The 21,435-nt window shown below is 41.0% G+C and overlaps 1 protein-coding gene across 3 annotated transcripts in view; it reads left to right on the top strand.

Moving 5' to 3' along the window:
* The first annotated feature begins 2,432 nt into the window (after positions 1–2,432).
* The window catches only part of LOC145990041 (uncharacterized), a 51,754-nt gene continuing 32,751 nt past the window's right edge, over positions 2,433–21,435 (top strand). Inside the window, exon 1 of one of the 3 annotated variants that reach the window (XM_083125673.1) lies at positions 2,433–2,886. In XM_083125673.1, coding sequence (XP_082981799.1) covers positions 2,633–2,886 — 254 coding nt within the window. In that variant the 5' untranslated portion in view covers positions 2,433–2,632. Of the gene's footprint in view, positions 2,887–13,477; positions 13,782–18,128; positions 18,350–21,435 lie in introns of those variants that run through there. The other 2 variants (XM_083125672.1, XM_083125674.1) reach the window with 2 other exon arrangements.

Genomic DNA, 21,435 nt, shown 5'->3' with positions numbered 1-21,435 from the left:
CTTAACTTTCAAGAATAGAAATGATTTTACCTTGTCTTATACCGCCTTGATGAAGTCATTGGCGGATCACGAGGGGGCAGAGGAGGCGAACTCCTTCCCCCGAGACGTCTGGAACTAACAACAATCTTGAATAAGTACGAGTACATAACATTACCAGTCAGAACTGATCGCTGATATTACCCAACTTCCTGAGAGCACATACACAAGCTTGTATGACGTGAACAACCTACATCAGGAGTTTACACAGAGTTCCCCGGCATTTCTAAAGGGACAGAGTGTGAGTGTAGGAGTTAAAAGGAAGAACCGATTTCGCTTCATGGCCATGGGGTCCAAGGCAGGCTCTTCTCAATACAGGAAAGTCACCAGCCAGCTTGAACGGCGCCCAACCGCTTGCACCTAAGTTCGATCCACGGGCCAAAAAAAGGGAACACCAGCCTAGAGGGACTCGCGCTTACCTCTCCCTCATAAGCAGGGATTTCTGTATCAACAGCCAGTAACTTTATCATTATAATATACCTTTGACTCGCCGACCATTGGTCCACGGAACCCTCCAGGACGGAAGCTGAAATCCGTTACAGATTCAGGCCACCAGAGAACCGCCCTGGTATATAGTAACCTTAGTCCGTAACTCTAGGAGTAAATGGTGACGTTTATAAAAGCTCCTGAATTGACATCTACAATGAAGATTCCATCTGCATGACATCCAAGAACGAACAATAAATCGTAAATAAATGTAAAAGTAAAGAAGGAATCGAACCTCAGCGTCCATAATTAAGTCATTGCCCTCGGAGAGAACTTATAAATTCTGATACCAACAATAAACTTAACTGACGACAGCTAAGGAAAATAAACGTAATCTGGCCCATGCGAGAGATCGTTATTCTTCGATGGTTTACAATTGAAACTGTACTGTACATCCAACCCAATGTGACACGAATCCAGATTTTAAAATAGTACCTAAAAATGCTTGAATAATTATTATATAATAATTATTATTATAAACTACGATTAATCTAAAGAGAGGAAAAAGTATACAGCATATCAAACGTTTTTATGGTTAATTGAAATCAAGTTGGAATGAGGAAATTGGAAAATGAAACGCAGGAGATTGCTAGGGAACTTTCCTTCATTCAATTCAAACACTTGATATTTCCTACAAATTTACTGAAATGATATTTGCACAATCATGGTGAGAAGCTAAGAGACATACCACAGCACACAAGCTTCCTGATTGAGATATCAACGAGGTTTGTTACAGCAAAGCGTTTGATCGTTATATTAATTGGCTTTCACCGCCTTAAATATTGCCAGTCTTCAGCCAGCGGTTCTAATTTGATGGCTCCGAACAGTAGGTTACATCACCTGCATAAAACAATGTGAGGTGAGAGAACGGTTACATCAAATATAAAATCCTCTCCCTGCTGAAGATTTACAAGAGACAAACAAGTGTTTAGCACAAAACCAGATTAACTTGACACCACACGCACCCATTAACCCCCACGTCACAAGGCGAACTCTTCTACACCGAAACAAATACGTAATAAGAAGTACTCAGGCGTGACCCCGTGCTTCTTTCCCACGAGGAAGACGGTGATTTATTCCAAGTGAACGTTATGTGCGTGGTGTGGTGTGTTGTGGTGTTCTCTCACTTCACAGGCACCAAATGGCCAGAAAAGGTGTTCGGGTATGCATTGCTTTTGTGTTCGTGATGTACATGGTGCAAGGAAGATCTTTTTCTACAGAAAATACATCGAGTTCCGAAGCTCACAACGGAGGCAATGGAAATGAAGATTTTGTTTTAGAAAGAGTGGCAGACGTCCCTTGCAGGGAAGGCTTCAATCAAGATGCGAACGGGCAGTGTCAGCCGATCATACACATTGGAAACGACGAACGGTAAGCAATGCTACTTTATACAACGGTACAGGATTCGGCTAGATTTGTGTTCATGGTATTTCTACATACAAAAATGTCGCACATCTTCATGTGTCTCACATGAATCAGTGGCGTCTGTAGAGAATTTTGTTGGGTTGTATCAAGAGTGGACGAATATTTCGAGGTCTGTTAGCTTCGATGCCCAATCCCTCTCTTTTCCTTCCCTAACTTGTAAATGTTAATAAAGCTGAAAATTGTGACAGGGTACATGCCCTCCTTGCCCCGCCAAGTTACGCCTACGCTTTAAGCATATTCTATATTATTTTTTAAGTGTTTTTTTATTTGTTTCCTCAGTTCGAAACTTGTAGGATGTAAATATCACAAGCAATGGCATAAGAAAATAAGGATGCACATAAAATGTCGGTGCTTGGTATTGTGTGGAGGAGCCAAACAACAATTTACCCTAGGGCGCCAAAGTACCTAGCAACAGGGCTGTGATCCCTCCTCTCCTACCATCCCATTCCGTTTCTTCTGACAACGCCATTGAGTCTTCCGCTAGTTCACGCCACCAAGAGCTCTCTCTGTGCAAGGTTGAAAACATTACGTGCGAAGACACCATCATCCTTGTTTGGAAACTAGCTCCTTAAACCGGTTCCTGGAGTTTGCCTTGCCAATATTCCGTACAGAAGCATCTTCCGAGAGCTCGAGTTAAAGGCTTCCAACCTGTGAAACGTGTGCGGTTTCCAAAAAATCCCTAAAAATGTTCAATCATAATTTTGCATTGGTCTTTCCCTTGTGTCTTGCCCTGTTTTTCGTGTTAAGCAGTGTGGCCAGCGAGTCAAGTGCAAAGAATCCAGAGATCCATTCCGAAAATCCTCAACTCGAGGCAAGCACACGGTCATCCATGTTTATCAACTACCCGACAACTGTACTCATCGTTCGTTGCAGGGAAGGGTACAAAAAGGATCAAAATGGCGTATGCAGACCAGTATTGGAAATCCAGAACGGTGACAAGTAAGTATGTAATGAGTTTGTTTTTTAAGTCCAATGTATGCACAGAAAGGCTAAACTGTACTGGAGCTACAGTTTAAAGTGGGATCCGAACCAATATTCAGCGTGCCTCCATCGGTGATCGAATTCTGGACCCTTTGATTACAAGGCTGCAGTGTTACCACTACACCACATCGGAGACCCCAAGTATAAAGTGATTAGGACATTTAAACGTACAAAAAATTTGCTTTTAGCCTCATCTAAAGCCAGACCCGTCAAAGAACAAACTTCAGGAAACCCAGACTTTTCGTCTCCAGTTGTGGGAGTTTCAAGGGGGAGAAAGCGGTGTTGCTACACGCCTGATTTTTGTCCAGTCGTACACGACACCTTTTCCTGTCAACATGCACCCTTCGCTCGCATTTCAGGGAGGCAGGGAATTGTGGAGACCCATTCTATTGCTACCATGCGGCTTCGCCGTGCTTGGCCTTGTTGAGGGTGCCACCTGTTTCGAAAACGACTCCAAACGAAAAATTTGGCAATGTAGAATACCATGAGAATTTCCGCTCACCACGGCAACTGGACAAAGCCGATGTGACCCTCGCTGAATTTCGACGGAAAAGACATAAATATAATTTTTCAAGTTCGCTCTTTCGCCGAACAGGCTTTAGTTCGCTGTACTTTTTGACTCTCTCTGCACTTACGCGTATAGTTGATTGCGAAGTGCAACACCAGGTCGTCTGCTCCGTCGATTTGGTGTCTGCACCGTTTTCACTACGTTCTGGAGGGTGTGCGGTGTACGCGTGGCCATTGAGCTTTACCCTGCCCTGACGCCATTTTCAGTTCCAGCGATTGCAACGCCTCCTGTACCAAAGCAGCAGCTTCTACCTAGAACAAGGGGGTATGAGTATCTCTTTCTTTCACCACAAGGCATGCAGCTGTAACTGTAACAGTTTCTTTGCAATAAACCTTTGTAATGTATGGACACCCCGTATAAATATCTTCATGACAATTTTAAAGAGGAAAAGTATTTAGCATTTCCACTTCAACGTAAACACGAGGCGGTTAACCTTCAGGCAGATCAAATTACGTTAATCAAAAACCAAAGCAAGACGAACGCATAAAACCACTTCCTGTTCATTCCTAACAAAAAAGGCTTTATCGGGCGAAAAGATTCAAGGCCAGAATTCTCATTTAAAATGGAAATGCAGGAGATGGAGGCTTGCCCCTGGAAGATGGGATAAGTTTTCTGTTCGAAACGAACTGGAATGGCAGTTTCTTCGTACGCTGTTCTCTTGCTCGCCTTGTTCAGTGTGTTTCGATGCGCAGAGTCGCAGACGTACCGGAAGCCATGGTCACCCGAACGCAGTTATCTCCCTCCATCCACCTCGACGTTCTCACCACCACCCTATGCCTCCGTGGTCGACTTTCGTTGCAGAGAAGGATTTCTCAGGGACGCCAACGGGGAATGTAGGGAACGATTGATCTCTCCGAACAACAGAGGGTAAGTCATTCGCTAGCGTATTATAATTCCTCCTCAATGACGACTGACGCACGGCGATGAAAATAGGCGGCTGGGAAGAATTGCGTTGGTGCTACATGATTGATTGAGTTGGTGTTTTAAGTCCACTTCTTGCACATTAAGGCTAATTGGGACTGGTCCTACAGTTTAATGTGGGATCAGAACCACTATGTGCCTCCACCGGGTGTCGATCCCTTGTTTACAAGGCGACGGCGTTTCCACTGCAAAGCGAGAGCGGGACACAAGTCGCTGGTTCTCGCGCACTGTGTGCCAACGTCAACCATTGCCTAGTTCGAGCGTCAGACCGACCTCTTTCCGTGGCACTTTTGTGTCATCCCTGACCTTTCGAGCAAATACTGTCAGTTTGTATCGCATGGATTTCAAAGACCAACTCCGCAACTGGGTTGTGCTACGACGTGGCAACAGCGCGAACTTCTGCCACCCGCCTAATTCCATGGCCGTGCGTTTAACGAATGAAAACTGAAATGTACACTTACCAACAATAAAAATGAGACATATTCGATCCTGCAATACTAGTTTCTCTGCAATGCGCTACGTGTGTTGCCTAACTATACAGCTATAGTAGAACTTGCTATTGAAAAGTTCGCATTGAAGTTCGCTCACTGCCGTGAAGTTAGGCAACACACATAGCGCATTGCAGTATTGCAGGATCTAGGTGTCCCATTTTTATTGGCGGTGACTGTACATGCGCTCGAACCTACAAAGTGGCGCCATCTACACTCATTTTGTTGACGTACTGAAGCATTGCTGCTGTGGTTTCGTGTTGGTTGGTGGTTGACGGTCCCGCACCGTGGCCGTGAGATGTAAAGCTTAGCGTCCACTGAGACGCGGCAGCAGAACGCAACAGACTCTTTTCCCGCGTCTCAGTGGGCGATAACCTTCAAGATAAACTGACAAGGAAATTCCCTCTTTGCTTCCGCGCGTTTCCCTGTAGTGGGCGTTTCAATCGAAGCAGACAACAGAAGTTCTGCCAGGGTTGTTAAAAGGTCCAGTAATTTTAAATAAATTCAATTCCGGTCCAGGAGGGAAACTCAACAAGCGTAAATGGCTTCTGGACAGTAAAGAACCTCTTTATCTGTAAGGTATTTCAATTCGATCCAAAAACCTTTTTTTCCGGATCAATTTAAATACGGTCGAGGAACCTTTTTTCTGAATGAATTTAAATGCGATCAATTCAATGAAACAATACCCAACTTGGACCGAATTTAAATTGTGCGAGAAAAAAAGGTTCCGGTCCTGCAGTGGAACCCAATAGAACCCATTATAATTTTTAGGTTCCTGGACCTACCTCTTGTTTACCACCCATCTTTTAAAAGATACCTTGTCATGTTCGTAGTTTTTACGTCAAAATGTCGCTATTTTCGCTGGAATTGCGATTTTCTTCTTTTATATTATTGTTAACACATATTCTGCACCGTAAAGACTCTTGCACGTCTTGTTCTTCGATAAAAAGGGGGAAATGGTGGGAAATTGGCGGCTTCCTTTGAAACTGAGTCAGTGGCGCATAGACATGTCGTTTGGGGGGTACAAGTCGTGTTCTATTGCTCGTATGATAATAGTGCAATTATTTTCTTGTTCCAGACATGACAGCGATCATTTTCATGTGTATTTTGACAATGTCCAGTACTTTGTTGTCCAGGGGCGGAGGGGCATTTTTTCTGATATTTTGGAATTTTCCGGTCCCCCCCCGCATCCATATATGCACTCAATGCGCATACATTTTATATAGTCCGATGCTATGGTTCATTCCGCGTATAACGATATATCATTCGTCTGTCATGGGCAATTAGTCTCCGATCTACAGTCATCTAAATGAAACTCTGCATTTTGCTTAAAATTGGCCCGGTACCGGGGAGCTTACCTGGCAAAATGGGCTTGGTAATCAAAAGGCAACCCTGAGTTCTGTTGCTTTCTACTGCCGCGTTTCTCCGGCCGGCTACGGGACGCGCGCACATTCGAGTCTCCTGGGGGAAGAGTAACAACTTTTCTCCTGAGATTTCGGCCTGTGTATGGGACCGGTGGCCACCCACCATCGTGAGGAAATTGGGAAGCTACGAATGAGTAGCGTAATTGCAGCTACTAGCCGTTACTGCTTTGCCCTGCTCACTCGTTTTCTCCCTTTGCCTACCGTTAGGCGCGGCCTTAATCCATACATTCCGAGACAGAGTGTAGAATATGTTACAGGGCAATGATGCATATCGCGTGAGTTATATAGCTGTGACAGGACTTTGTGCACACCCTCTATTATAATAGAAAAAGTTTCGATTCAAGGACGTAGGACTATAAATCGAACACTTCCTACCGACTGAACACATTTTAAAAGTACAGTCTTAGAAAAAAATACCTGGGCCACGGGACGTAGAATTTCGTAACGTCTTAAGCCTGTTGTTTATGCAACCCAAATAACAAAATATTCGCTTAAGTTTGCCTGGTGATTCTGAGTTCTCGGGAAGGATTGAGCTTTGATAGCATGAGTCACATGACTCGTGCCCCAGCCACAACAAACAGCTGGGTGCTACGATGCCTCCAGAAGAAAATTTCAGGAACTGGTTTCTTGACGAAGCTACTCGTAAGGAAATACTATTCTTTCAAGTGATATTAGAGTCATTGTCAAGAAGGTTCGCTGAAATGATGGTTCTCATCACAGACCACATGCCACACGTTAATTGTTTAAGTCCAGTTCATGCACTGGACCTACAGATTAAAATGGGATCCGAACCAAATGCCTCTCTATTTGGTATTGAATTCGGAAGCCTTTCATTACATGGCGAAGACGTTACCACTACGACATCAGAGAGGCAATGGAACCCCTTGAGAAAGAGATAAGCGAAAATTGCTACGTGACAAACCATATTTGCCCGTAAATTTTAAAAATAAGACAATATTTTGTACTGACAGTTTCGAACCGTGAGAGAGGCATATATTTTTTTGTACCATCGTCCATTTCACGAGTTTATAATTCTTCCTCACCGACACGAGTAACGCGAGTGGTAGAAGAAAAGCGAAGTAAAATAACTGAAATAGAAATAAAAGGAAAAAGCGAAATAAATTTTATTCATAATATTCTGCAGTCACTTGAGTTGCATTCAAGGGATGCTATCTTCAAAGAAAGCCGTGGTCTCTTCCTTGTCTTTTTCGCTTCCTTTGTGCTCTTGCTTCCCCCGTCACGATTGGTCTAAAACTAATTAATGCGACGTTAATTAAACAATCCAAACAACGAAACAATGCAATCAACTGCACAAAACAACATTCCAAATGTTTTCGAATCGGAAAACAATTGAGATGCTGTAAAATGACTTAAGATGCAGTAATAAAGTGAGAATTCGGTACCGTATAGAATTAAATCGGTAGAGATGTTCGATTTGATTGGATGTTTGTTATTTAGATTTGCTATTCTTTCACTTTTAGCAAATAGCGACGATGAAGATGAGTGATGCTGTGATGAAATTGATGAAGGGACACTTACCAAGGACACCCACGCCCAAGTCGAGATTCTAACCAGGGACTCATGGCATCGTAGCGCGCTGTGCTAACCACTCCTCCATGGAGTGGACATTATAGCATATTTTGTGTGCTCAATTGGGATCAATCAATGGAATGAATAGGCATATTATATGATTAATAAATTCATATCATAATACCACGTCATATTATTCGGCACGAAGTAACATCAGAGACATTCAATCTTGCATTTTTGCCTTTCAACTAATTCTTTGAATTCAGGTTAATCACAACAATAAGATAAATTATGAAGCAAATGATAGTTATTACGAATTACCTGACAGAAACAACATTAAGCAGGCTCGGTGGTCAAGCTCATTAAGTGATTGACATTCGATATCGTCGCCAAAGTTCCCGGGTTTGAGTACCGTCCTTGTCGGGGGTGTTTGACTATTTCGTCATCAATTTCATGTAATGGTCACTCGTCCTTATCGTCGCGATCATCGAACAGGGAATAAAAATTATAAAAATAAATACGATGGAAGAGTACTTATTTCATCTCTCACGAAATCTCCTACAAAACCGGAATATATAAAATACATGTATATTCATTCACATACATTTTCGATTTCTATATTTAACTAATCGAGACCGAGAACGGGAGAGCAATTTTCAATTCGACAAACCGAGAGACGGAGAAACTGTCAAGTCTCGTTTCTTCTTGGCACCTCCGTAATCGAGTTGTTCTGTTTGTCATTGGCTTTGTATTGGCAATTATTGTCATTATTCTTTCCCTGCAGGTAAACCATAACGATGAATTATGATGAAATGAAGCAGATAAAAGGGCAAGAACAAGAAAGTCATGCCTGTTCGGAACTCCAACCCAGAACCTTACGTAACGAGATTTGAAATTCTGGAGAAGGCGTCCGTGTTTCGCTTGGTTTTCTCTTTCCTCTACTTCCCTTATATTATCATACATGTATAATAAAAATGGATCTGATACGATATGTAATAATTGTGCTGGTTAGATGCTACAGATGTGAACTCCAACCTGCAATATATTATTCCCTTTTGTTTCGTATCTGGTTGAACATGAAATTTTCTTACACTGTGACAATTTCTTTCTTAGTTTTGGTTTGGTGCACAGATATGCTAATCTGGACTCGACCTTCAGTTTAAAGTGGGATACTAACCACTATGTGCATCCACCGTGTATCAAACCCGGGATCCACTGATTACAAGGCGACGACGTTATCACTACGCCATCGAGGAGGCCCCATGACAAAATGTTATTCACTCGATCTCTACCATAATTTATTTCAGCATTTACATTTTCGTTTTCTTCTTCTTTTTTCCTTTTGTTAACTACTCTTATACAACTCTTTTTGCGTCTTCGAATTTCTTCTTGTTTCAGGAAAAAATAATACATGCAGGCTGTATAAAAATCCCCCTTTCAAATAGATAAAACGTTCACTCTCGAGAACTAATTTACATGTTTATCACTAACGTAACCATTAGGAAACTATTGAAATGTTAACTGATATAACTGCAGATGAAACAATACTTACAGCCACTAACGAAATATCTATTCTTGTGTAGCCTCACAGACAACAAGTATCTGGTGAGTCATTCACTCTTGCTGACTACGGGCGAAGGTCACTGAACTAAAGGGTGGTGGCAAGCAAGCAGGCTTCTGCTCTACCAAAGACGAGGTCACGTGTTCCAGTTATCAATGGCGTACGAAATAAGGAGGAACACAGCTATCTGACGTATGATTTGGTCCCGTCATTGCACGTAGAACACTTTATCGTCGTGGCCTTGAAGTTCCCTCAGGGCACTCCTACGTAAAGGCTTCTCAGCTAGAAGGATATCTTCCCCATTGAGTGGAGGAAAAGTGGTTGCGTATAGAGGTCCTTCAACTTTCGTATTCTTTTTCATTTCAGAACCCGTGCTGTATCGTCGACTTAATCCAATCTATCCGATGTAGGTTTTAGGTTCTGTTTCTGTTCGGTTATTTCACGTTGTCTTCCTGCTTATGTTATTCGCGACGAAGGTTCTGGATTCGATAATCTGGACAATAACGGGATTGTGTTGGTTGCTTGATTTAGTATCTTAAGTCCACTTTATGTCCTGTTAGGCTAATCGTGAATGGACCTACAGTTTAAAGGGGGATCCGAACCACTATGTTCCTCCACCGAGTATCGAACCCGGGATCCCTTAATTACAAGGCGCCCACGATCCCACTCCGCCATCGGGGATTGTGTTCGCAACGAATGAATCAAATTTGAGTGATATGATATGCAACCATTGGAAGACTATTGAAAGAAAAGCAATGGGAACCTGCCAGTTTTTCTACTGCAGACAGGAAACCATAAACATGGAAGAGAAGCTTATATTCTATGAAACCTGACGCTATGTGCTCGAATACTGGCTAAATATAATCCATAGAGGCATAGCAACGTTAAACAACCTCTTATATGATACATATAGGTTTAAAAAGGTCGAAATACAAAGATTGTGTGCGCCTCACTGATGGCGTAGTGGTAAGGCCTTGTAATCAAGGGGTCTCGGGTACGATACCAGGTGATCGCACATAGTGGTTCGGATCCCACTTTAAACTGTATGCATTTCAGATTAGTCTATCTGTGCCGGTGACTCAGTCGGTAACGCGTCTGACTACCATGCTATAGGCCCCGGGTTCGAACCCCGGCCGGTTCAAGCCCGGGAACTTTTCTAACGTTGGAAGCGACCCCGGCGCCCACCCAGCGTCGAATGACATGGGTACCTGGGGGAAACCCTGGGGGTAAAGGCGTTCAGGGGCGTGATGCTGATCACATCACCCACACTCACGAACGAATCAAGAAAGTGTGGGGCGGCGTGATGCTGATCACATCACCGCCACTCACGAACGAATCAAGAAAGTGTGGGGCGTTACCCCCACACCCCCTATACGACTTCATGGCGTAGCGCTAAGCACAGGTGAGAACTTTACCTTTTTTTTTTTTTGCATAAAGTGGACTTACAACAAAATTTAAACTTGCGATAAAGATTATGATAAGGTATTAAAGAATTGGGTCTAACACATTTTTTTATTGTTTACCAATGACATTGTTAACTAATATTCTTAATTTCAGTTTCAAGATGAAATCGGCTACGAAATAAAAGGAGTGGGTTCATATTTCTGTTACGAAATTCCACTTTTGTAGTAGACCTGTGCCACACTAAGATGTGACATAATAAACAAATCTGAGACACTTTCAAAGTATTAAATTGCTATCTACGTATTTGGGAACAATCTTTCAATATAATACTTTTTTTGGACGCGTCAAATCATAGTATTTAATTCCTGTTTTAGCAGCTTTAAGAAACCTGATTTTGGGGGGCGGGGGTTTACAAATGCCCTTTCTGCTCCCGTCAAGTTACGCCTATGACAAACAGGAATTCAAAGTAAAAGACTGTCCCGACTAAATAGGGAAACACGTCTGATATATTTACAATTGGGAAAATCATAATTAAGCGTGTAGTTGAAAACAACCTATTTTCATATATTGCATGCAGCTCTACTTTTTCTGCAATGTGGATCAAGAACTGGGGACGTGGAGAAGCACAACACTCCACGTAACCAATAGTCACGTGATCCTCTTTGCTTTCCTGCCATGTTGACCTTCGAGTGGAACACATTTCTCGGTGTTAAGACAGGCAAAATCACCCGATCATCGAAGGGTGCAATATGTGTTGCCTACCCTCCTGCATTACTTGCTCCTATTAAAGCCTTATGGGGAAGAACTTTTTTCCATGACTGTACATCTAATTATTTTTATAGCAAATGGACAAGTTGTTGGTTCTAATTGGACTTGAGTAGAATTCTGAGTAGCGGAACCTTTATGCCAAGTTAAGGAGCGGTGATGGTTCTCGAGTTGAAGTTGGCAAACAATGAAGGGAAGGGTGGGAGTTCTTGGAACTGTGTGGCCAGGACAAACCTCCAATCTTCCTTTACATGTGGTGATCGTGGCCTTCAGCATTGCCGATGTTCGAATTGAAAGGCAGGAGGAACGTGGGATTTCCACAATCTGCGTTTTCTTTCCCAAGCTGAAAATTTCCATACTACCTAATATTTCTACCAAGGCAAGTTTCTCCCTCTCTGAGAACACGAGACAGAGCAAAAAGTAATCTCAATATATTGTTTTTGTTAACATAATATTTACAATGATTAAAATACTTTCTCACTTTTCAAGATAATCCTCACCACCAGTGTGCATTTGTTGCGGAAATGTATTCCTGTAACTTTCTCCATAACCTTTCCCAGTCCAAGTTAATGCGTCAAGGTTTCTCAACCAATCTCCTTGTGCGGTATGGTTATGAGTCTCTCCTTCATATAACGGCTATACTGAACCTTCTCAGGATGCGATAGCAAAAAATTAAAACGTACTTCTTACCTTAAACACAAGGTTTATTTACACCTTATCGATTCTAACACATGTTCAATAACACAATATTAATGCAAATATATTTTTAAAATGTCTCTTCATAACAGAATCCGTATTAGCGCATATTGTATTCCAGCTCATTCTGTGTGTAAACCCCCGTTATCCTGAATACTGTCTCCACTCTTCAGAGTTGAATTTTTGTTGTTAAATCACAGATTAGTTAAATTATGGAAACCGGAAATAGATTCAGCATCCGGTGTAGAGGCCTTGGGATATTAGACAAATTCATTCTATTTCGTATAATCTTCAACGTAAATCCAATAAACAAACAAATAAAGTGTATTTAGTAGAAAAAAACAAATATTTATATATGTGTTAACACCTCACAATGAAACTGTACTTTATTGTATCATCGTGAACATGTTATATAGCTACAATAAATATTACTAAGTAAAGTTCAGAACAAACTTGAAGAAACTCGGACATTACATTCCTCACAGCGTAGACGAGGTATCTCGACACAACATGTCAACAAGGGTGTCCTTATAGGAATTGACAACACTGAAGGGACATGTAGTGGTAAGTAACATGCTTCTTCACTCCTTGTCCGGAACTTCATGAACTTGGCTGAAGAGAGCAGGAGAATTCTTACCAAATCTGTTCGTTTGCAAACGAAGGTCGAAGGTCCTATCTTGTCGGAGTTTGTCTTTTACAGTCTATTTTTTAGTGAGTGTCAATACCTTCTGGGGACTCTGCTTCAGAATTGCCAATTGTTTTTGAATGACATGTTGGGATAAATGTCCTTCAAAGAACTGTCGCGGTAATTGACTATTTCAGCTTTCTTGCACGGCTGGAGTCTCTGGCTTCACGTTTGAATATCCAGGTTGTGATCAGTACGATGTTCTTTCCGGGATTAAGTTCTTTCTTTCTGAACTTTTTTCTCATGAAAGACAACGTTGATGGTAGTAACATCGACGACAACTGCGACCAACAACAATATTAGTTAAAGAGAATGTCACACCTATGTGCGGCTCTGATGTCTCCAAAATTAGATACACTAAAACGGTCGATAAACGGTCGTGCAATTGACGCCACATGGTTGAATGCACGTCACGGAACAGAATATGGGCATGCCAGAAACTTACAATGGCTTCGTGTGGGAGTGTGGAGAGAGATGCAAGGCCGAAGCTCCCACCCTCATTACCGTACACGCTTCGTGTCTCCCAAGCAAGGTTCTTCTCAACAGAGACAAGAATGGGTCCAGCACGATTCAAGCTGTGCTCCATCTTCGCCATATCCCTGCTCTGCGTTCTGCACCAGGGGACGTCATCACCGCACAAAGGATTTGCGTCGTCTGAACCAGAGCCTCAACACGAAAACGAAGAGACGGAGACTACAACGATAGTCATGAAGGAGTTCGCTGCTTTGGCGTACTTTCCTTGCAGGGCCGGATACAAGATGGACGCCAATGGGGAGTGTCGGCCAGAGTTAAGTCTTGAAGACGACGACAGGTGAGCCTAAAACTACATTTCCCAACTACAGGAGACTGTAGTAACTAATCAGTTGGAGCCATGGGCGTCGGGAGGGGGGGATCGAACGGGTCGGTGGAGGATCGCCAGAATTACCGCGAAAGGAATTAAGCGCGAAAGTGAATTTTTCGCGGTTGTTCCTTTTGCGCTTGTTCCTTCGCGGTTATTCCGTTCGCGTTTAATCCGTATCGCGCTTAATCTTTTCGCTCTTATTCCGTTCGCGCTTAGTTTGTTTCGTTCATATTCCTTTCGCGCTTAATCCGTTTCGCGGTTGTTCTTTTCGCGCTTATTCCGGTGTTCAATTTCGGTTTCGCGATTAATCCGTTTCGCGGTTGTTCCTTTCGCTCTTATTCCATTTCGCGCTTAAACCTTTCGCTCATATTCCTTTCGCGCTTAATCCCTTTCGCGGTTATTCCACCGCCTCTCGGTGGACCCCCCTGGAAATTGACATCGTTCATTTAAAGATACAAGAAAGCCGAAAGTTTGTTGCTCTTATTGTTAAGAACATAAATAAAGTTCATTTAGTTAGTATTCGAACAGAATAATCAAAGTAAAAATGCATTGGATCGAAAACATTGAGAGACAAGTACAGGAACACGGTTCTATTCTACCGTTTCATCCAACGAACAAATTGTTTCACAGTTTTCAAAATTCTAATAATTACAGTCGTAGGTGAGAGGTCACACAACAAACTTTATGACAAAAACCCCCCTAACATTTAAAGCCTTTTCTTGAACGAGACGTGCAAAAGTTAATATCAAAATGCATTTCAGATACTAACTGCTTAAAATGCAAAAGATATAATGAAAAAATTGTTGTCCTGGTATTCACTCGTTTGGTGGATTGAGTCTCCCCATTTATATAATAGTAATAACTATTATTATTTCGAATTAAATTTACTTGTTAGTTTATAATATTTATTATTGTATAAAAAAATTGTAACTGATAATAATACTTATTATTTTCCTACTATTCAACTTTAATCATTTGCACGACCCCCCCCCCTGCAAAATTTTCTGGCGACGGCCATGATTGGAGCTACTATTGCGACACCGCAAATGTGAATAACAGGTAACGGATTTATGTATATCCTATAATCCTTTGCGCAACAGCCCAGAAGGGCCTCGGCTTACCCACCGACTGCCGGTCTCCCTCCCCCCTCCCACGCTTTCCTTCGTCGCCTCTAAGCGTGGAGATCTTCAACCAGTATTGGAATAGTCGGGGGGTCAGCCCGACGTATCCCCAGCCGTTATAGTAGGTCTCCGTGACCGGATTACGCTCACTCATTCGAAGCTCCCCAATTTCCTCACGATGGTGGGTTGGCACCGGTCTTATACACACGTCGAAATTTCCCGAGACTGAACCCGGGATCGAACCCAAGCCGTCCCGTGCAAAGCAAGGTGCCTTAGAAACGGATTTACGTAAACTAAAGTATTAGGCCTTCTTTGGCATTTCCCTACGCATTTTTGCTAGCATATATGCTTCTAAAGACCTTACAGTACTTTTCTCTGACAATATTTTACGCGGAAGCATTTTCTGCAACACTCCAGTTAGCATGTGATTATGATGCGAAGGATAATAAACATTTTTACGAGCAAGGTCTCATCTCCAGGAAGCTATCAACTCGCAGCAAGCCACGTCACCTAGCGACCTGTTGAGTGAGATGAGTCAAGGCAAAATGGATAATAAACCTTTTCCTGCTCACACAAAAATAGGCAATAATTAGGCTGGAGAGTTCGATAAACTAACCGATATCTAACTAAGCACTGGTAATGATTAACACTAGCATACTGCTCATACAGCACGAAAGGCATACGAGATAAGCCAGTGCATGGTGTTCACAATTGAAAGAACTAATTTATTCTTCCATACGTGTACTGTATACGCTGTAAACTATGTATGTAAGCAGTGCCATTGATTTATATCTAATACCTTTTTACAAAAAACGTTATTCTTCTCGGTTGAATAGTTATAGTCTTTTAAAAGTGTGAAGTGATACATTCTTTATATCTCACTCGGCCGCCATTACAACTGAACTCGTGACCTAGAGCTCGCTTCTGATTGGTTATGCTACGAAATATTATACGGAAATACTGTAGGACCGATTATATCCTTGAGAAATGCCTTGAAATATGCCATGCTACTTAAAATGCCATGAGATTTTTCACATCACACAGTAGTATTTTGATCATGGCCTTCATGGCAACTGGTTTAACCTGTTAGTTTAATGGCTTATGTGACCCTCCCTACCTCCCGACACAAAAGTAAAAAAATATATTTCCAAGTTTGTTCTTTCATCGTGCTGGCTCAGGTTGATTGTTATCTCTCGATTGACTGGGTTCTATGGAAATACGGACGAATAAATGTAGATAATTTCTATTACGATAAAGTAGTGCCAGGTCCTAAATGTCAGTAAACGTTATCACCCTTGCTGTAACATTTAATCCGATATTTAATGTAACTTGGAATTTGAATTTGAAATTAAAGTCTTCGGTACGTCAGCACTTAGGCTATTTTGCACCCGTCACGTTATACGGGGTCCAGCCTCTTACCATAACTAAAATTTTAAAATATTCTGAGTTAGGTTAAAAGCTGATGCTTTGAAGGACAGTACAAAAGGAGATTTATGCACTACTACTAATGATAATATACATGAAATATTAATCAGGAACATCATTCTTTTATTATTCAATAAATATTCAAATCTTTATCTACTTGACATTAATGTCCTTGGTTTTATACAAATTTGGTGATCGTAAGTACACGCAAGCTACACAATAAACATATGCTCTTTCATTTATATTCTAATACCATCTTTTTACGTATTCATGTAATAAAAAATGCAATATTAATATATTTACATGCTTTAATTAATATCTAATTTAATTATAATTGTTTTAATTTAACCATTATTATTATTATTATTTCTGAGACATTTTGTTCTAACCCCTTCCCCAAAATATATTTCTCGATACGTGCCTGCAGGTAATGCAAAGAAGTGTATTTATTAATAATATAAAGAGACATAAACGCACAAAACACGGTATCAGGCGTGAGGTATGACAGTTGAAATAAGTGGATGCGTTGAAATACGTAAGTAGAAAGTCGATATTGTCTTCGAAAACATGGAAACGTAGTTGAAGTCAGAAGAACGCAGTAGAAGGTTGAAGTTATTTAAAGACGAGCAATTGAACACCTCATCCACTTTACTCATTCAGTACTTTAGCGGTTTTTCCTTTCAATTTTCTCAGTATCTCCCACCAGATTGGAAAATTTGATCTCGAGATAGAAAATGCATTCATTACCTACGTGTTCACAAGATATACACTTACATGGGAATTCTGCAGTGAAGGATTGCTTGATCATCAGCGTTGCCAGCCGCTGTTGGATAATTTCCCTACGATCGAACGTGAAATATCTCTAGATTTGACCACACGTCTCTACACCGGACAAACTTCTAGATTGGTTTTTTGTTCTATTTAAAGTCGATCATTTGTACCATTAGGTTAGTCACGACCATCATATAAGAAGACAATGAAAAGGAACTACAATATTTAAATCTGCGACCACTGAACTACGATTCAATTTGCATAGTGTCTCACTTATCACACAAGACTCTAGCAACTTTGAGTTTTGACGTCAACGAGTCCAGCGTCGTCGCCTTGTAATCAAGGGATCCCGGGTTCGATACCCAGTGGAGGCATATAGTGGTTCGGATCCCACTTTAAACTGTAGGTCTAGTCTCGATTAGCCTTACTGTGCATAAAGTGGACTTAAAACACCAACTCAATCAATCGGGTTTGAACCTGAAACTGTAAAAACAACTTAGTCAAAATCGAGCAAAATTTAGTCACTCTTGACTAAATCCAGTACTCAAAATAGACCGACCCGATTTTCATCAAATGTGATTACATGCATTTAGTCATTTCATTTCAGTGTGTTATATAGTCAAAAGTGAGAAATCAATTTATTCATTTTTTGAGTAAAATTTAGTCAAAATTGAATAATTACTGCCTCTCAAGGCTGAGGTCAATTTATTCATTTTTGACTAAAATTTAGTCAAAATTGAATAATTACTGTTTCTGAAGCGTCTCGAATCCGTCTGTAGATCTTTAAAATATCGTTAGAAACACTATGGCTAGGCATATCTACATGATTTTGCAACACTGCCAGACGTCCACTTTAGATTGTTTGCTCATGCCGAGTAGTGTTTCACCTCTTGCCTTTTGCAAGCTGCCAACGAGAGAACCTACTTTGGTTCAAGGACATCACGTTCTCGGAGCTACTTAAGTCCTCCGTTTGTGGACAATTGGCTCCATTTACCATCGAGGGAAAATGAGGAGAACTACTGTTATAGTCTGTGCTTTGCTCGTGGTTATTTTGGCCGCGGAGGGTCTTGCAGTACCCCACAAGACGATTAAGACAGGAACTTCAACCATAGCGGCGCCACCTATGATAGTCCATATTGTAGGGCTTCCCTGCAAGAACGGCCATCTACCGGACGCGAACGGAAACTGCAAAGATGCGGATGGCGTAGCTGATGACGACAGGTACGTTTCTTCATAATATTGGTCAACAGTGAAATGTGATGGAAGCGAGATAAGTAGATTTACACTAATTTTTGCTCGATTAATACGAATATGAACATAGGAATTGTTCGGTATCTCTAGAGTTGAAGTGAACCATCATGTTCTTTGAAGCAAGTACGAAAATTGAATTTAAACAACCCTCGTATATATATATAGAAATTATTGTTACAGGCAATGTCATGTTTAAGCGCTTAGAGTGTGACCAATTTGTCTTCTGCAACAAAGCAGCCTCGGTAGACAGCGGTGGTAGACGTTGCCACTGAAAATTTGGTATTAAAATTCACTTATCGCCGTTGAGTTAGGCAACACACATAATGCCTTACAGGGAAACGAGTAGCCATGTCAGGATCTATAGATGACCCATTTTTATTGCCGATGAGTGTACACCTTAGCCTTCCATGATAATTCGTCTCCCGGATGGCTTAGTGGTAGCATCGTCGCCTTGTCATCAAGAGGTCCCGGGTTCGATACTCGTTGGAGACACATATCATAGGCGCCGACTCCATGGGGCTTGGGGGGCTCGAGCCCCCAATGTTAACGATGTGGGGCAGAACCCCCCAGTAATTTTGCCTAAGAGGATCTAATGTATTATTTTGCTTCTCTTGCAAAGTTTACTCTGAATTGTGCCACATGAACTTAACTTTAAATACACATTTGAAATGTTCTAGACCATCAATTTGGGGGGCTGAGGCCGCTAAATCATCAACTTTGGGGAGGCTATGACCAGAGACAGCAAAAAACATGACTTATTACTATATACTAAGTATGTAATTATGAGTATTGTTAAAATTTTTACTAACGAGAGTTTTAAAAGACGATGTGCATGAACTAGGGTAGTGGATGGGACGTTTGGGCTACAAATGGCTCTAACATGGCATTCAGAACGAGATCATTGATATATTAGGGAGATATGTTTTGCGCTCCGTGGTAGCAGATATTTAAAGTCGGGAATATTTTGCTATTATGGTTGACGAAACTTGTGACATATCCATCCGTGGACAATTAATATTCTGCATTCGAACTGTAAATGAACATTGTAATATTTTTGAGGAATTCATGGGCTTTTATGAGATTCCGAACACTGAGGCCAAAACTTAAAAAGGGAGAGAGTGAGTCATTCATTACTTTATTTGTGAGATCAGAGCCCCTGCACATAGTGGTTCGGTTTCCACTTTAAACTGTAGGCCCAGTCCCGATTTGTGGAAAAACAAACAATAACGAATTAATCGCGAGTACCTGGATATGACGTCATTCGTCATCGTGGAACTCTAAGAAGCGAAAATCGCCTCTACTGGTGACCTTCGGAATTACATAACGTGATTCATTGAAGGTCACCAATGAAATCATTGGATACGGGAAGATGAAGAGACCAAAATCTGCCCACGGGCTATATTCTTTGCTTTTGAAGAAGGGAAACCCAGCGCAGAGCCCCACACCCTTATCAAGAAAGTTTACGCTATCTGCACGCTGTAATTGCAATTCCCACATTTCGCACTGCTTCAGACGAAGAATGCATTACGTAACAGACACGTCGCGAGGAAGCCATGACGGTTATCCTAGACACTGGGAATTCTGAGAGTGGCAGGGAAATGGTGGGACAGTGTTATTGCCTGGAGGGTACCTCTCTCAATTAAACAAATCCATAAATAAATAATTGATAAAATCATTCTCCCAATCGGAATTTTCTGACGCTAGAAATATTTTGGGGGCTCCAAACCGTCAATATGTCCTTGAATTGCCATCCAAGCAGAATTTTCAGAATAAAGGACGCACAGATGAACAAGGAGACTGAAAAATTGAGAGAATATTAATAGTGGGAGGAACAGGGAAGAGAGAAAGAAATAATGAAAACAAATAGAGGAAGGAAAAGATAGATATAGGGAAATAGGAGAAGATAGGACGAGAGAAAGAGAAAATGAGAAACAGAAGAAAGAAGGAAAGAAAAAAGAAGAAGAAAAATAAAAACAGAAACATAAACTGAGAAAATTTGGAAAGGAAAAAGAAGCAGATAAGAAAAAGAAAGAAAAGGAAGAAAAAAAGGAAGCTGAACAAAGAGAAATAGAGGAAGAAAAGAAGAGAGAAATTATAAGAGAAGAAAGATAAAAGGGAATAGAAGAAAAGCAAGAAAGATAGGAAAAGAAGAAAGGAAGAGAAAATAAGGAATAGAAGATGAAGAAGTGGAGAGAGGCAAAAGACTACATAGAGAAATAAAGAAAGTAAGACGGAAGAAATAGAGAAAAATAAGAATGGATTGAAAGTGAAAGCAAACTAAAGAAAGACAGATTAATAGAGAGACAAATGAATATTAGTAGTCAAGGTTAACGAAGCAGAACCCATATTTCGTCCATTCTTGAGCCCCCTCAACCTCCAATCGAAATTATGTGGCAATACAGGTGCGTAGCCAAAGGGGGGGAGCTAAGGGGACTGAAGCCCCCGAAAATCTTACAAATATCTAATTAAAATGTTATTTTTATTGTTAATAACAGAAATAAAGTTATAACCACAGTAAAAACGGCATTACATCGAAAAAGGTTTAGTGTATAATTGAGGAACCAGTTTATATTTTTATATTCTACCATTTAATACAAAGAATAAATGGATCCACAGCTTCCAAAACTTATAGTTTTCTTTGTGAGAGGTCACAGAATATAAACTTTATGAGTAAAATTTACCACTAAGTGGTAAACACAATTTTTTAAAGAATTTGTACACTAACTGTACAAAATATAAGAAAAATAATGCACAACAATTGTATTAGTCTCTCCATTTATGTAAGCAAAAAAATTGGATTGAAATTGGTACATTTTAATAACTTATAATAGTTATTATTGTAAAATAACAATAATTATTATTGTCATCACTATTTGCACTACTCAAGTTCTATCGATGGCCTTAGCCCCTCTACAAAATTTTTTTGCGACGTCAGATGAGATAAGGGATGAGCTCCCCCCCAAATAAAATTCTGTCTACGGATTTGTAGCAATACAAGTGGGGAGGCGCATTTTGCAGTACAGCAAATCAGTGATCTTCAACAAGTAAGATGCTCC

This window comes from Lepisma saccharinum, chromosome 7, assembly GCF_977018435.1.
Source record: "Lepisma saccharinum chromosome 7, izLepSacc3.1, whole genome shotgun sequence".
Taxonomy (NCBI): domain Eukaryota; kingdom Metazoa; phylum Arthropoda; class Insecta; order Zygentoma; family Lepismatidae; genus Lepisma; species Lepisma saccharinum.
The sequence above is the reverse complement of the archived record's forward strand: the minus strand, read 5'-3'. Positions and strand labels throughout refer to the sequence as shown.